The sequence below is a fragment of the Oncorhynchus masou genome, chromosome 22 (assembly GCF_036934945.1).
Source record: "Oncorhynchus masou masou isolate Uvic2021 chromosome 22, UVic_Omas_1.1, whole genome shotgun sequence".
Classification (NCBI taxonomy): Eukaryota; Metazoa; Chordata; class Actinopteri; order Salmoniformes; family Salmonidae; genus Oncorhynchus; species Oncorhynchus masou.
Genome location: NC_088233.1, coordinates 12,864,875 through 12,882,680, shown reverse-complemented (window position 1 = coordinate 12,882,680; position 17,806 = coordinate 12,864,875). Strand labels below are relative to the sequence as shown.

At 47.7% G+C, this 17,806-nt stretch overlaps 1 protein-coding gene across 1 annotated transcript in view; it reads right to left on the bottom strand.

Annotated features, from left to right (window-relative positions):
- lrriq1 (leucine-rich repeats and IQ motif containing 1) overlaps window positions 1-17,806 on the bottom strand; it is a 56,830-nt gene that overhangs the window by 28,096 nt on the left and 10,928 nt on the right. The window contains exons 10-16 of the mRNA XM_064928999.1: window positions 12,912-13,105; window positions 9,636-9,763; window positions 8,438-8,511; window positions 7,301-7,394; window positions 3,405-3,590; window positions 1,616-2,122; window positions 1,057-1,249 (exon numbers count right to left, since the gene is read on the bottom strand). Coding sequence (XP_064785071.1) covers window positions 1,057-1,249; window positions 1,616-2,122; window positions 3,405-3,590; window positions 7,301-7,394; window positions 8,438-8,511; window positions 9,636-9,763; window positions 12,912-13,105 — 1,376 coding nt within the window. The remainder of the gene's footprint in view (window positions 1-1,056; window positions 1,250-1,615; window positions 2,123-3,404; window positions 3,591-7,300; window positions 7,395-8,437; window positions 8,512-9,635; window positions 9,764-12,911; window positions 13,106-17,806) is intronic.

Sequence of the window (17,806 nt, the reverse complement as noted above, 5' to 3'; positions counted from 1 at the left end):
TTGCTGAGTGATCTGCTGTTTGAACTCTATGTGACTTGGGCGCTAGGAGACAAATGGAGCGCCAGCGAGGGTTCTAAATCCTCAGAATTCCCAAAGGGATGACTTCACAAAGTGAGCGGTGCTGGAATCTGGAATCCTCACCGCTCCCACTACTGCAAAACTCTGGAATTTGATTAATCATTTTATCCCCCCACTGCCAAAGACTCCTCAAGGGCCCATCAAGTACAGAGGGAGAGAGAGAGAGAGAGAGAGAGAGAGAGGGGAGAGAGGGATGGGAGAGGAGGAGAAAAGGGGAGAGAGAGAGAGAGGGGAGAGAGGGATGGGAGAGGAGGAGAAAAGGAGAGAGAGAGAGGGGAGAGAGGGATGGGAGAGGAGGAGAAAAGGGGAGAGAGAGGAGAGAGGGATGGGAGAGGAGCAGAAAAGGGGAGAGAGAGAGAGAGGGGAGAGAGGGATGGGAGAGGAGGAGAAAAGGGGAGAGAGAGAGAGGGGAGAGAGGGATGGGAGAGGAAGAGGGGAGAGAGGGATGGGAGAGGAGGAGAAAAGGGGAGAGAGGGAGAGAGGGATGGGAGAGGAGCAGAACAGGGGAGAGAGAGGGGAGAGAGGGATGGGAGAGGAGGAGTAAAGGGGGAGAGAGAGAGAGAGAGAGAGAGAGAGAGAGAGAGGGGAGAGGAGGAGAAAAGGGGAGAGAGAGGAGAGGGGACATTTCAAGAGAAGTGTCAGGTAGAATGTTTGATCTATTGAATCATACGATAACCAAATTAAGCCTCAATATCATATAAGATCTGGACATATGATGTCTTTATTATTAATAAAAAATATATATTCTCAGAAACATGTTACTGGACCTCTATGACCTATGATAAATTATATTTCTATAAAAACTGATCAACTCAAACTGTCTATTTGTGATATTGATCGAAGCAAGACAACGATTTCTGAGGAAACAGTCAAGTATTTCCATAAAACCGTTTGAAAAACCTGTCAGCATGGCCAGTCTAATAGTTATGATAAAGAGTTCCAGGAAGTCACTAAAAGTTTCCTGTGACTCTGACTTACCTGGATGGCAGTTGCAGCGTAATCTGGTTCCAGACGGCTCTGCTCTGACCCAGTATGGCTGGGTCCTGTGTCTACTCTTCCCCTCTCTCTTCCTCTTCTTCCTCCTTGCTCCTCTCCTGGAGGTGGACGCAGCTGGATCCTCTGACGTCCTCTGTGTCCTCTCCAGTGGCGCTGGATCACCACAGCTGCCATGCTGCTCCGAAAAAAGACACAAAAAGAGATACATAATGATATCATACCCTCAATCTCTTTGACCATGGGTGCGTCTGAAATAGCACCCTATTCCCTATGGTACATAGGTTGCCATTTAGGATGCAGCACACACATTTATTTCTGTCCAAACATCTGGCTTGCAGAGACTCCAGAAGAGGAATCCAGCCTGTCTCAAACAAGCTTATATCAAAGATACGCCTTCTTAATGATGACTGTGTGTCAGAGTGAATATGATGTTCAACATCGATCAACTGGAGGACACTCTAATGATGACAAATGCTCATTGGCAGAAACTAATAAAAGTAGAGAAACTATGAAAGAATTCATGAGTGAGGGAACACTTTACTTTTTGAGGTCCAGCTTGATGTGAGCTTTGGGGAAGGGTGAACTGCTGGGCTTGGCAGTGGCATGGGACGTTTTTTCCTCTGAGAAGGTAGAGCTGGAACTTGTGTAGCTAGCTGGCGTTGCTGGCTTCAACTCAGGCCTAGTGGACACAGTCCCTAGACTGCTGAATGATCTGTATGCTGGGGGCTGAGGCTGCTTTTCACTGTTGTCATTGGCTGGGCTGATGAGGGGAACTACATGTGGCCAGGTGTTTGTGTTTCCACAGGACTTATTTTCAGGTTGCTTCCTGTTCATGACACCACCATGTCTGTCCATACCCTCTACATCAAACTTTTCGGCAGGGATCCTGCTAACCCTGGCGGTGTCACTCCTGTGACTGTCATCTTGTTTGTCGGTGATGCTGGTGTCTCCATATTCGTGAGCGTATCTGTGCTCCTCAGCCAGCTGTACAGCTTCATCATGGAGCTGGAGGGAGAGCCGCAGAGCATCCAGGGGAGGGAGATCACCGCTGCGCACACACAAACACATGCACACGTTCATATGAAGATCACATAACATTGGATGTTGTTCTAGGTTGTGTAACATACATTCCGTCCTCTCTCATATGAGGCCTACTAGATAAGCAATGGCTAACGTAGATACAAATGTCTGATGAATACCTACAAAAACAACAACACCTTTTTCATATTTGATCACCTAGTATCTGCATTGAAAAAATGGCTTACTTTTGGGCTGCAACAGGCTTGCCTTCACAGAGGGTCTATGGGTGTCAGTTCTGTAATCCCATATAATGTCTCTTTCATAGAGGGGATTAAGTTGGTACAAAGCCACCTCAATGGAAACTTAACGAGTCTATTAGCAACGCTTGGATCCGCTTCCCCCAATCTATCTAAGACCCTCAGGGCTACTCATGGCTACTGGGTACACAGTATACGAACCTACACGGCCTGCCCTCTAGCCTGAACAAGCCTTGCCTTCACAATGCCCCTGCTATCCAGCTAGAAGGGGGGTAAAGAGGGTGACCATATAGACAGTGACCTCGATTTCTCCTCCTCGTACCTGCCAGTTCACCACAGGGTCGAGGGGAAGGTGTGTAACAGTAAAGGAAAACGGTGAATAGTCGGCAAGGGAGAAAATATACACTGTTTTGTATCTTAAAAGTCCCATTTCATTTCTCTCGGCAGTGTTGTAAAACTTTACACAGCAGGGTAAACCCCAGGATGTCTACATCATTTTACCAGCTTTACTAGACAGGCCTGAGCCACAGCCAGACTCTTCACCTCTCTAGACCTTGTCTGGCCCTGGGTCGAGACTTGAGCCAGGGGTTAACTGGCTGCGGTGGTCCCTGCCCTGCCCCCAGAAAGGCCCATTGTCCAACGCCCAGAGGGGGTGCATGGAGCATGGACAGGGGTGGAGAGGAGCGCACTGTGGTCCCACCCGAGCCATGGGACTCCTTGGTCTCACCCATACTACTAGACACCACTGTGTTTCATCTTTTGTGAAACATAATTATGGTGAGGTCAGAAAGATGAGCTGAGGGTTGACCACTGGTCTATATGTTGGTGGTCTGGTCTGTTTAGGGGTGTTAGTTAAGACTAGTGTCCTCAAACTACTTACAAAAACAGCTAAACATTGCCTTTCAGCTTTGGACACCCTGTGTATCAGTTATGCTAATAATACTAATATGCAGGTTAGAGATTGTCTGTATGATGTTGCTATTCTACAGCATATGTGTAAGCTGAGCTGTCCAGCGGAAAAGCTGACAAGAGTCTGTAGTAAGCTGCATGAACCTGAGTTGTGCCGTGTGGCTGTGCTGCAGTGTGTGGAGCTGCTGGAGCTGTGCCTGACAGAAGGCTAGGAAGCTGTTCTGAGGCAGCAGGGCCGTGACTAGACCAGGACCAGGGAGCGCTGGAGAGGAGCCGACAGCCTGCCCGTCTATGGCCTGTAGACCCGGCACAGCCCTCTGCAGACTGGACCTGTGGAAGATAACATGGTGGGTTAATCAATAAAGATCATCGCTGGATGCTATAGAATACCATACTAGGGTTCATGCTACTTGGTAGCATTTCAAAAAGTCAGGGACTATACTCAGGGCCAATACTCAAAAAAGTCTACAACTATTTAGGGTGACAATTGCAGTCAGTAAATGTATTTTAAAAATCTCAACACAGTAATTATACCAGCAAGTAACTCCAATGTAATAAACACATACGTTTTAGGCCCTGTCATGTAAAGTGCTCTCCATATTCTAAAACACTAAATTGATACATGACCACATAACACAATTACATATTCAACATTGTTAAAGTAGAAATTGTGAATGATCCTGGATTTGATTTGAACTCAAACTGATTATAAAAAATGTAAAAGGTCAACCCATTTTCAGTTCAAATTGATTTGCCCCCAACTCAGATGTCTAAAGTGTACTATGATCTGCCAATGGAGAGCCTCAGCTTGTTGTATCCAATAGTTTGTCAGAGAAGTCCTTAGGCAGAGTAGATACACCACCTTGAGAGAGCGAACAGGGATAAAATCCTAAAACGAGTTTGACATTTCAGGCCCAGCAGAATCAAAGCCATTTTCCTCCATGCGAAACAAGAAGTTTGGTTAGAGTCTTGATTTTCTCAAAGCAGAAGAATGTGATGACATGTTGAGCTGCAGATGAAAGACTTTGAGACTAAAGACTGGGCTTCAGGCTCTGGTTTTCTTTGTTTTTGTTGTTATTTTCCTTTTTTTCTCAACCACTAAAAGAGTGAGTGACTTAAGTTGTATCCAATGTATCCCAAATGGCACCCTATTCCCTATGTAGTGCACTGGTCAAAAGTAGTGCACTACATAGGGAATAGGGTGCCATTTGGGACGCAACCCTTAAGCTGAAGCAGCTGATGGTGGCCTGGCTGTGCTGTGAGGGGGATGGCTGCTGAGCTGTGTGTCTATGGGAGAGAGAGGTAACACCGGCCTGAGGCTAAGGATGTGCAAGCTGAGGAATCCCAAAAACTTTGCCAGCAGAGAAAATGGTCTCCAAAGCAAACTGCATGGCCAAATGTGGTCGATCGATGCCAATGTGAAAATGTAGAAAGAAACACATTAGGAAGCGCATACAGTATTACTGAGCCGTGACAATTTACAAATAGAGTAAATTTATACAGTATGAATGTTTTCTGTGATATGACAAATCTTTATCTGTAACTAATCTGTAATTATTAGTCTTTATGAAATGTTTAAATGTGAAAGTGTACTTATAAACAACAACTACTACTAACCTAAAGCAATTTATGTTCACAATAAATGTTTGGTTAGTATTTGCTTCTGGTCATTTTATCACAGGCGCTGTTGCTGTCAAAATGAGCCTAAATCCAATACAAAATGTGCCAAAAGGATGAGAGCCTTTAGTTTAGTTTATCAACATCAGGCGTAAATCTGGCTTAAAATATCCTTAAGAATGATGGTGGGGCAAGAACCCGATGAACACCCTGTACTGTGCCACAAACATGACTCTAGGTCACAGGTTGTGCAGTCCACTGTCAGAGTAATGGGGTTTTGATGAGCCCCACCTCACCCCTCTCTTTCTCTCACTCTCTCTCTCACACTCTCTATCTAACACAGACACACACACACACACAAACAAGGATTAGATTCCAGCCCTACAGGCTTGTCGTCTGGCCGACCGGACCCTCTTGTAACGAAGCATAAACCATAATAAAGCCTTGATCCTCACATGAGCTCATTGACGTGAGGTGGGCACACACAATGCCTTTCATGGTTAAATGTTTTTGGGTGGAAAAAAAACATGCTTTGCAATTACGTGCCATTGGTTATTTGTGTTTAACGTACAAGGTTCAAATGAAAGAATTCAGGAAATTAGCTTAAAATATGTCAGAATGCTGAACAATTTGACCTTCTTGGCTCATTTGAATAAATGTATTTATTAAGCGGAGCCCAGAGCCGTGGACATGCAGCTCCTTCTCTCTCTAACAATACAATGTTCCATCCTGGTCCTAGCTAGGCTCTCCAGCTGCGTCCTTCCCTCCATCCTATCCGTCTTTGTCTCTCTCCGTTTCGAACCTAAACCAACCTGGCTCTATATATTTCATTTAGTGAAGACTTCCTTGAAAACACAGGCTTTTAAAAGAGGTCTGATTAATCAGGCAGAGTGCTATCTTCTTCTCCTGGCTCAGGGCTGCTGGAAGTGTATTTCTTAGCAATCTCCATTTGGTGCTTTAGTTGAGTCGGTGTTATCGCTGGACTGGGATGAAAGGGCCAGGGGGAGAGTGGGGAAATACAGGGGGCTAATTCCACTGTTGGCATTGGAGGTTAGGTAAAGTTCATTGGGAATATTTATTCTCCATTGCGGCTAAGGTGGGGCACCCCAGGTAATAGAAACCCATATGTCTGGGTGGGTGCTGACTGCAAAAATGTATGTAGATAGAATGCATAATGTGGTGTACAGTACTACTACTGGTTGATTAGAATAACTGTTCAGATATACAGTAAAGGTAGTGAAAAACAAGTGTGTTAATCATGGTTTTTTACATGACTTGGGCGAGGTAAGGGTAGTAGGCTACTGGTATTATTAAATCCTGTCGTAACAGTTCTTGAGAGATCCAGGCATCATCTTTTAGGCTAATGCTATGACTAGACGGACCTTAAAATGTAAAAAAATATATATTAGCAATTTCACACTTCATAAAAGTTATGCATGGTTTGTCGGTCATAAACTGTTAAGACCACTAATGACCACGTGTAATGCCAAAACGATGGAATCTAGCTAGACTACCGGTAATTGAAGTTAAGTGCTCTAGCTAGCACACATTTTTCATATCAACTCATTTGGACCCCCCACTTAACTGTACATGAGGAAAATGTTTTGGCGCTGTAAGTGAATGAGCAAATTTATATTGAAAACTTGATAGATTTTTTCGTTGAATAAATATTTTGGGAACTACTGACACTCAGTGCTACAGAGGTTGCGTGGTGCGCGGTGCGGATATCGCTGGCACGTTGGCTAATCCAATAGCATTCCCAGATTGCTAGGCTAATCCTGGGATGTGGACAGGAAGCACTTGTGTTCTGGTGGAATGTTTATTCTACCTTAGTCACCACAGCCAACATCCTCCTCCAGACTGGGCTCACGTTCTGCGACAGGAGGGATTATATGAAATGGCAGTGACTTGGTATTCCCGTTGGTATGTAACCTAACTTCTCACATCCGCCGCAGCAGGGATATTCCAGAACAAAGCTAGAGAAGTTAATTGTGTCTGTCTGTCTCTCTACACAGCCATTTTAAAACCATTTTAATTACTTTTTTCAACTAATCGTTGCAATGTTGATGACTGGGAATGTATTGTATGTACCACAGGAGGTTGGTGGAGCGTTAATTGGGGAGAACGGCTCGTGGTAATGACTGGAGAGGAATTAGTGGAATGGTATCAAATACATCAAACGCATGGTTTCCAGATGTTTGATTCCATTCCATTTACTCCGTTACGGCCATTATTATGAGCCGTTCTCCCCTCAACAGCCTCCACTGTTATGTACCTGTTATGATGCAGCGTCCAAGTACAGTGTTACCGTATAAGGTGATGTGTGTATGACAACATTGCTTTCTCCCACGGATGCATGCAACCCAGGGCTTGTCGCTCATACATATTCACATATTTTGTGTTTCTCATTGGGCTTGCCCTACCTCCACATGGACTCTTGCTGAAGGGGATTCCCAGTGAGATGGACCTCTCGGAGGAGTGGACATCCCTGCAGACTCTCACACAGGTTCTGCAGCTCTACAACAGTCAGGCAGAGCAGCAGAGGCCTGAGCTTATGGTTTTACATCGCACAGAGGCAGAGAAGCAAAGGCCTGAGCTTATGGTTTTACATCGCACAGAGGCAGAGAAGCAAAGGCCTGAGCTTATGGTTTTACATCGCACAGAGGCAGAGTAGCAGAGGCCTGAACTTATGGTTTTACATCGCACAGAGGCAGAGTAGCAGAGGCCTGAACTTATGGTTTTACATCGCACAGAGGCAGAGCAGCAAAGGCCTGAGCTTATGGTTTTACATCGCACAGAGGCAGAGAAGCAAAGGCCTGAGCTTATGGTTTTACATCGCACAGAGGCAGAGCAGCAGAGGCCTGAGTTTATAGTTTTACATCGCACAGAGGCAGAGCAGCAGAGGTCTGAACTTATGGTTTTACATCGCACAGAGGCAGAGCAGCAAAGGCCTGAGCTTATGGTTTTACATCGCACAGAGGCAGAGTAGCAGAGGCCTGAACTTATGGTTTTACATCGCACAGAGGCAGAGTAGCAGAGGCCTGAACTTATGGTTTTACATCGCACAGAGGCAGAGCAGCAAAGGCCTGAGCTTATGGTTTTACATTGCACAGAGGCAGAGCAGCAAAGGCCTGAGCTTATGGTTTTACATCGCACAGAGGCAGAGCAGCAAAGGCCTGAGCTTATGGTTTTACATCGCACAGAGGCAGAGCAGCAGAGGCCTGAGCTTATAGTTTTCCCTGTCTATATATCACTATCACTGGTACCTGATCTTGTTATGAAGACTGTATCTTTATCTACTACTGGATCCCCTGACATTTACTGGATGGAGGTGCATCACATTCCCCAGATGTGTGACATTATGCATATCGTAGACATAGGTATTACCATAGATCCACACTTAAAATGCTCCCTCTCACTCACATAGAGAGGCACATAGCAGAATAATATGAATGGAATAGCATGAAACGACAGTATGTAAATGACATGACAACTGAAATATTTGGATCAAAGGTTTTGGGACATCAAAAGTTACATTCTCTAAAATAATAAACCATTACCTAAGAGGCAGTTGTCTCTGATGTCCAGCTTCTCAAGTGACACAAAATGACACAGTGATGGCAGTTGGGTTATACTGCAAAACACAAATTAGAAAATACATGTAACACTCTGTAATGGAATACTGTAATTTATACAGTACTTTTAGGTATTATCAACAGTAAAAAAAAATAACTTGTTACTTCAGCAGACTGTATATTATAGTGCATTTTGGGAAAAGTGCTGTATTTCGAATGGTACTGTAATTCCATCCCACAGAAAACAGTATCTTTGGAGCGCCTAAAAACCTTTTGACCATTAGTGGGTGAATGGTATTGCTGTTTCTGTCTCATTAACATATTTTGAGGCGTGTCTTTTAAGAGCCTATATTTGTTGCACCCATGAGTGAGAATGCTGTACCAATTTAACTTCTATGTGGTTATAGTGCCCCATGACATTTAAAATGTATAGGGGACAGATTCGAGTGGCATCAAGACCTAAAACTTAAACGGTTGAGCATTTTGCCATGTCCTTCAGGTCTGTGTTGCTCTGTAGTCGCTGACAGTTTGGAAGCTTTTGTTAAGGCCTCTAGATGTGCAAATGATATAAAACACAAAATATTCATTAATGTACTGTAATGTGTAAACACTTTACCTCGCCCAGTTACAGTAAAATACTGTGAAATACAAACCCCTCATCTCAATGAATTTCAATCATTCATCAATTAATTCATTCCGATTACGATAGCATTTACTTTTTTACAGTATATTACAGTCAATTTTACAGTATTGTACTGTGTATCATTACAGAGTACTTGCTTTGATACCGTATTTATATTATAGTGGGTGCACTGTAATATGAAATACCGAAATTTACTCGCCACCGAGCTGCCTGCAAGATACTGTTAAATTCATGGCAACCCCTTTACAGTGTATTTACCAATCATTCAGCAACATTACATTGGTTTTCTTAAATCTTACAAATGTTATCACAAACACTGAATTACTTACATGTAGCTAGTACATTTTAAACTGGCCTAGTCATTGGCATTGGATACACTGGATTTTTTGAAATCCTTTATTTAACCATAGAAGTCACATTGAGATTTACATAACCTTTTTTTTTTAAGTGAGCCCAGGCCAAGAGAGCAGCATACATATAGTTACACAACACAACATAAAACATAACAACGGCATCAGATGGAATGCCATGTGATGTTACCTGTTTTGGGCCCCAGAGAGGAGCTGCATCAGGGGGAGCCAGCAGGCTGTCAGGCCCTCCAGTGAGGAGATGCTGTTGTCCTCCAGATGGAGCTCCACCAGGAGGACCTGGTTCCTCAGACTGGGTAGCTGGGGGAAAGAGAAAGGGGCAGGAGGGAGGTAGAGAGACCGACAGCGAGAGAGATAAGGAGAGAGACACACAGAGAGACAGAGAAAGATAAAGAAAGAGAGATAGAAAAAGAGAAAGAGATAGTGATAGAGTGAGTTTACCTACAGTGGCAAGAAAAAGTATGTGAACCCTTTGGAACTACTTGGATTTCTGCATAAATTAGTCATAAAATTTGATCTGATCTTCATCTTAGTCACAACAATAGACAAACACAGTCTGCTTGAACTAATAACACACAAATTATTGTATTTGTCATGTCCATATTGAATACATCATTTAAACGTTCACAGTGTAGGTTGGAAAAAGTATGTGAACCCCTAGGCTAATGACTTTTCCAAAAGATAATTGGAGTCAGGAGTCAGCTAACCTGGAGTCCAATCAATGAGACGAGATGTTGGTTAGAGCTGCCCTGTCCTATAATAAACACTCACAAAATGTGAGTTTGCTATTCACAAGAAGCATTGCCTGATGTGAACCATGCCTCAAACAAAAGAGATCTCAGAAGACCTAAGATTAAGAATTTTTGATTTGCATAAAGCTGGAAAGGGTTACAAAAGTATCTCTAAAAGCCTTGATGTTCATCTGTCCACGGTAAGACAAATTGTCTATAAATGGAGAAAGTTCAGCACTGTTGCTACTTTCCCTAGGAATTGCTGTCCTGCAAAGATGACTGAAAGAGCACAGTGCCTAATGCTCAATGAGGTTAAGAAGAATCCTAGCGTGTCAGCTGAAGATTTACAGAAATCTCTGGAACATGGTAACATCTCTGTTGACGAGTCTACAGTACGTAAAACACTAAACAAGAATGGTGTTCATGGGAGGACACCACGGAAGAAGCCACTGCTGTCCAAAAAAAACATTGGCGCACGTCTGAAGTTCACAAAAGAGCACCTGGATGTTCTACAGCTCATCTGGCAAAATATTCTGTGGACAGATTAAACTAAAGTTGAGTTGTTTGGAAGCAACACACAACACTATTTGTAGAGACAAAAATGGCACAGCACACCAACATCAAAACATCATCCCAACTGTAAAGTATGGTAGAGGGAGCATCATCGTTTGGGGTTGCTTTGCTGCCTAAGGGCCTGGACAGCTTGCTATCATCAACGGAAAAATAATTCCCAAGTTTATCAAGACAATTTGCAGAAGAATGTAAGGCTATCTGTCCGCCAATTGAAGCTCAACAGAGGTTGGGTAATGCAACAGAACAACGACCCAAAACACAGAGATAAATCAACAACAGAATGGCCTCAACAGAAGAAAATACGCCTTCTGGAGTGGCCCAGACAGAGTCCTGACCTCAACCCGATTTTAAAATGCTGTGGCATGACCTCGAGAGCGGGTTCACACCAGACATCGTAAGAATGTTGCTGAACTGAAACAGTTTTGTAGATATGAATGATCCAAAATTCCTTCTAACCGTTGTGCAGGTATGATCCGCAACTACAGAAAACATTTGGTTGAGGTTATTGCTGCCAAAGGAGGGTCAACCAGTTATTAAATCCAAGGGTTCACATACTTTTTCCACCAAAACTGTGAATGTTTACATGGTGTGTTCAATAAAGACATGAAAATGTATACTTGTTTGTGTGTTATTAGTTTAAGCAGACCATGTTTGTCTATTGTTGTGACTAAGATGAAGATCAAATCAGATTTTATGACTAATTTATGCAGAAATCCAGATCATTCCAAAGGGTTCACATACTTGTTTTTGCCACTGTAGCTCCTGGTGCTGCTGACAGGTACCACTGCTGCTGCTGACAGGCACTACTGGTGCTGCTGATAGATACTATTGGTGATGCTGACAGGCACTACCGGTGCTGCTGACAGGCACTACCGGTGCTGCTGACAGGCACTACTGGCGCTGCTGACAGGCACTACTGGTGCTGCTGACAGGCACTACTGGCGCTGCTGACAGGCACTACTGGTGCTGCTGACAGGCACTACCGGTGCTGCTGACAGGCACTACTGGTGCTGTTGACAGGCACTACTGGTGCTGCTGACAGGCACTACTGGCGCTGCTGACAGGTACTACTGATGCTGCTGACAGGTACTACTGATGCTGCTGACAGGTACTACTGATGCTGCTGACAGGTACTACTGATGCTGCTGACAGGCACTACCGGTGCTGCTGACAGGCACTACTGGTGCTGCTGACAGGCACTACCGGTGCTGCTGACAGGCACTACCGGTGCTGCTGACAGGCACTGCTGGTGCTGCTGACAGGCACTACTGGTTCTGCTGACAGGCACTACTGGTTCTGCTGACAGGCACAACTGGTGCTGCTGACAGGCACTACTGGCGCTGCTGACAGGCACTGCTGGTGCTGCTGATAGATACTATTGGTGCTTCTGTCAGGCACTACTGGTGCTGCTGATAGATACTATTGGTGCTGCTGACAGGTACTACTGGTGCTGCAGACAGGCACAACTAGTGCTGCTGACAGGCACAACTGGTGCTGCTGATAGATACTATAGGTGCTGATGATAGGTACTACTGGTGCTGCTGACAGGCACTACTGGTGCTGCTGATAGATACTATTGGTGCTGCTGACAGGCACTACTGGTGCTGCTGATAGATACTATTGGTGCTGCTAACAGGTAATACTGGTGCTGCTGACAGGTACTACTGGTGCTGCTGCCAGGCACTACTGGTGCTGCTGACAGGTACTATTGGTGCTGCTAACATATACCATTGGTGCTGCTGGCAGGCACTACTTGTGCTGCTGATATATACTATTGGTGCTGCTGTTGGATACTATTGGGGCTGCTGTTGGATACTATTGGTGCTGCTGTTGGATACTACTGGTGCTGCTGTTGGATACTATAGGTGCTGCTGATAGATACTATTGGTGCTGCTGTTGGATACTACTGGTGCTGCTAACAGGTACTACTGTTGCTGCTGATAGATACTATTGGTGCTGCTGATAGATACTATTGGTGCTGCTTTTGGATACTACAGGTGCTGCTAACAGGTACTACTGGTGCTGCTGATAGATACTATTGGTGCTGGTGTTGGATACTACTGGTGCTGCTAACAGATACTATTGGTGCTGCTAACAGGTACTACAGGTGCTGCTGATATTTTTCCTTATAATCCACCACTTACCTCAGTGAGATTGTTTCCTGTCAGGTCCAGGGTGTTGAGCAGAGCACAGTTGTCCAGGCCCTCTACACTGGACAGATGGTTGTGAGACAAGTCCAGGTGTAGCAGCGTGTACACCTCTCTCAGTCCTCTAGTACTGATCAGCTGGTTGTGGTCCAACAATAACTTTTGCAGCCTCTTCAATGGCTCCAGACCACCTTTATAGGAGAAGAAGAAAAATAAAGACAAAGAATTTTCCTTACATTATTATGTTTCAGTATGTAAAGTAGTAGATAATGGCATGCTTAATTTGCATACCCAAAGAGTTATGGGGTAGAACAAAATCAGATTGTGGAACTGTGAGGGGTTGAAGTAGGATTCAAATGAACCAAAGAAGATCTAATTTCAGTGTGTGGCCAAGGTTACCGTTTTAGTAACGTTCAAAGCTAAACTGCCAATAAAAAAGCATCTCATCTCTCAAAAAAGCTTCTCAGGCAGTTAATATCTATTCATGACTTGAGGCCTGGCTCCTGGTCTGTTATTCACAGTAACGAAGTCACATTTCAATATATACTGAGCAGGGGATCAAAAGAAGAGGTACACTGCTCCCTAGTGGATAGCAGTGGTTACAACTAGCCATGAAGTACACTGTAACTGTAGAGCAGGCAGGGGTGTGAGTCAAACCACACATCTGGAAGGCTGCACAGTCTGTTGATTTCCATCCTTGCCTTTTAATCATTGTCTAATTTAGACCTGTATGGAGTGCTGATAAAAATTCTAAATTCAAACTGAGTTTTCAACACTCTGTATAGGCCATCTATGAGCTCAGCTTACCGATGAGGTGGGGACCTGACCTCAGCTTACTGATGCGATGGGGACCTGAGCTCAGCTTACTGATGCGACGGGGACCTGAGCTCAGCTTACTGGCGGTGGGGACCTGACCTCAGCTTACCGATGCGATGGGGACCTGAGCTCAGCTTATCGATGTGGTGGGGACCTGACCTCAGCTTACCGATGCGATGGGGACCTGAGCTCAGCTTACCGATGAGGTGGGGACCTGAGCTCAGCTTACCGATGAGGTGGGGACCTGAGCTCAGCTTACTGGCGGTGGGGACCTGACCTCAGCTTACTGGCGGTGGGGACCTGACCTCAGCTTACCGATGCGATGGGGACTTGACCTCAGCTTACTGGCGGTGGGGACCTGACCTCAGCTTACCGATGTGGTGGGGACTTGACCTCAGCTTACCGATGTGGTGGGGACTTGACCTCAGCTTACTGGCGGTGGGGACCTGACCTCAGCTTACCGATGTGGTGGGGACTTGACCTCAGCTTACTGGCGGTGGGGACCTGACCTCAGCTTACTGGTGGTGGGGACCTGACCTCAGCTTACTGATGCGGTGGGGACTTGACCTCAGCTTACTGGCGGTGGGGACCTGACCTCAGCTTACCGTTGTGGTGGGGACTTGACCTCAGCTTACTGATGCGGTGGGGACTTGACCTCAGCTTACTGATGTGGTGGGGACCTGACCTCAGCTTACTGATGCGGTGGGGACTTGACCTCAGCTTACTGATGTGGTGGGGACCTGACCTCAGCTTACCGATGTGGTGGGGACTTGACCTCAGCTTACTGATGCGGTGGGGACTTGACCTCAGCTTACTGGCGGTGGGGACCTGACCTCAGCTTACTGATGCAGTGGGGACTTGACCTCAGCTTACTGGCGGTGGAGACCTGACCTCAGCTTACCGATGTGGTGGGGACTTGACCTCAGCTTACTGGCGGTGGGGACCTGACCTCAGCTTACTGATGCGGTGGGGACTTGACCTCAGCTTACTGGCGGTGGGGACCTGACCTCAGCTTACTGGCGGTGGGGACCTGACCTCAGCTTACTGATGTGGTGGGGACTTGACCTCAGCTTACTGGCGGTGGGGACCTGACCTCAGCTTACTGGCGGTGGGGACCTGACCTCAGCTTACTGATGCGGTGGGGACTTGACCTCAGCTTACTGATGCGGTGGGGACTTGACCTCAGCTTACTGATGCGGTGGGGACCTGACCTCAGCTTACTGGCGGTGGGGACCTGACCTCAGCTTACTGGCGGTGGACCTGACCTCAGCTTACTGGCGGTGGGGACCTGACCTCAGCTTACTGATGCGGTGGGGACTTGACCTCAGCTTACTGATGTGGTGGGGACCTGACCTCAGCTTACTGATGCGGTGGGGACTTGACCTCAGCTTACTGATGTGGTGGGGACCTGACCTCAGCTTACCGATGTGGTGGGGACTTGACCTCAGCTTACTGATGCGGTGGGGACTTCACCTCAGCTTACTGGCGGTGGGGACCTGACCTCAGCTTACTGATGCAGTGGGGACTTGACCTCAGCTTACTGGCGGTGGGGACCTGACCTCAGCTTACTGATGCAGTGGGGACTTGACCTCAGCTTACTGGCGGTGGAGACCTGACCTCAGCTTACTGATGCGGTGGGGACCTGACCTCAGCTTACTGATGTGGTGGGGACTTGACCTCAGCTTACTGATGCAGTGGGGACTTGACCTCAGCTTACTGGCGGTGGAGACCTGACCTCAGCTTACTGATGCAGTGGGGACTTGACCTCAGCTTACTGGCGGTGGAGACCTGACCTCAGCTTACTGATGCGGTGGGGACCTGACCTCAGCTTACTGATGTGGTGGGGACCTGAGCTCAGCTTACTGATGCGACGGGGACCTGAGCTCAGCTTACTGGCGGTGGGGACCTGACCTCAGCTTACTGGTGGGGACCTGACCTCAGCTTACGATGCGATGGGGACCTGAGCTCAGCTTACCGATGTGGTGGGGACCTGACCTCAGCTTACCGATGCGATGGGGACCTGAGCTCAGCTTACCGATGAGGTGGGGACCTGAGCTCAGCTTACCGATGAGGTGGGGACCTGAGCTCAGCTTACTGGCGGTGGGGACCTGACCTCAGCTTACTGGCGGTGGGGACCTGACCTCAGCTTACCGATGCGATGGGGACCTGAGCTCAGCTTACCGATGCGGTGGGGACCTGACCTCAGCTTACCGATGTGGTGGGGACTTGACCTCAGCTTACCGATGTGGTGGGGACTTGACCTCAGCTTACTGGCGGTGGGGACCTGACCTCAGCTTACCGATGTGGTGGGGACTTGACCTCAGCTTACTGGCGGTGGGGACCTGACCTCAGCTTACTGGTGGTGGGGACCTGACCTCAGCTTACTGATGCGGTGGGGACTTGACCTCAGCTTACTGGCGGTGGGGACCTGACCTCAGCTTACCGATGTGGTGGGGACTTGACCTCAGCTTACTGATGCGGTGGGGACTTGACCTCAGCTTACTGATGTGGTGGGGACCTGACCTCAGCTTACTGATGCGGTGGGGACCTGACCTCAGCTTACTGATGTGGTGGGGACCTGACCCTCAGCTTACCGATGTGGTGGGGACTTGACCTCAGCTTACTGATGCGGTGGGGACTTGACCTCAGCTTACTGGCGGTGGGGACCTGACCTCAGCTTACTGATGCAGTGGGGACTTGACCTCAGCTTACTGGCGGTGGGGACCTGACCTCAGCTTACCGATGTGGTGGGGACTTGACCTCAGCTTACTGGCGGTGGGGACCTGACCTCAGCTTACTGATGCGGTGGGGACTTGACCTCAGCTTACTGGCGGTGGGGACCTGACCTCAGCTTACTGGCGGTGGGGACCTGACCTCAGCTTACCGATGTGGTGGGGACTTGACCTCAGCTTACTGGCGGTGGGGACCTGACCTCAGCTTACTGGCGGTGGGGACCTGACCTCAGCTTACTGATGCGGTGGGGACTTGACCTCAGCTTACTGATGCGGTGGGGACTTGACCTCAGCTTACTGATGCGGTGGGGACCTGACCTCAGCTTACTGGCGGTGGGGACCTGACCTCAGCTTACTGGCGGTGGACCTGACCTCAGCTTACTGGCGGTGGGGACCTGACCTCAGCTTACTGATGCGGTGGGGACTTGACCTCAGCTTACTGATGTGGTGGGGACCTGACCTCAGCTTACTGATGCGGTGGGGACTTGACCTCAGCTTACTGATGTGGTGGGGACCTGACCTCAGCTTACCGATGTGGTGGGGACTTGACCTCAGCTTACTGATGCGGTGGGGACTTGACCTCAGCTTACTGATGCGGTGGGGACTTGACCTCAGACCTGACCTCAGCTTACTGATGCAGTGGGGACTTGACCTCAGCTTACTGGCGGTGGGGACCTGACCTCAGCTTACTGATGCAGTGGGGACTTGACCTCAGCTTACTGGCGGTGGAGACCTGACCTCAGCTTACTGATGCGGTGGGGACCTGACCTCAGCTTACTGATGTGGTGGGGACTTGACCTCAGCTTACTGATGCAGTGGGGACTTGACCTCAGCTTACTGGCGGTGGAGACCTGACCTCAGCTTACTGATGCAGTGGGGACTTGACCTCAGCTTACTGGCGGTGGAGACCTGACCTCAGCTTACTGATGCGGTGGGGACCTGACCTCAGCTTACTGATGTGGTGGGGACCTGACCTCAGCTTACTGGCGGTGGGGACCTGACCTCAGCTTACTGATGCGGTGGGGACTTGACCTCAGCTTACTGGCGGTGGGGACCTGACCTCAGCTTACCGATGTGGTGGGGACTTGACCTCAGCTTACTGATGTGGTGGGGACTTGACCTCAGCTTACTGATGTGGTGGGGACTTGACCTCAGCTTACTGATGTGGTGGGGACCTGACCTCAGCTTACTGATGTGGTGGGGACTTGACCTCAGCTTACTGATGTGGTGGGGACTCGGTGGGGATCTGATGTGGTGGGGACTTGACCTCAGCTTACTGATGCGGTGGGGACCTGACCTCAGCTAACCGATGCGATGGGGACCTGACCTCAGCATACCGATGCG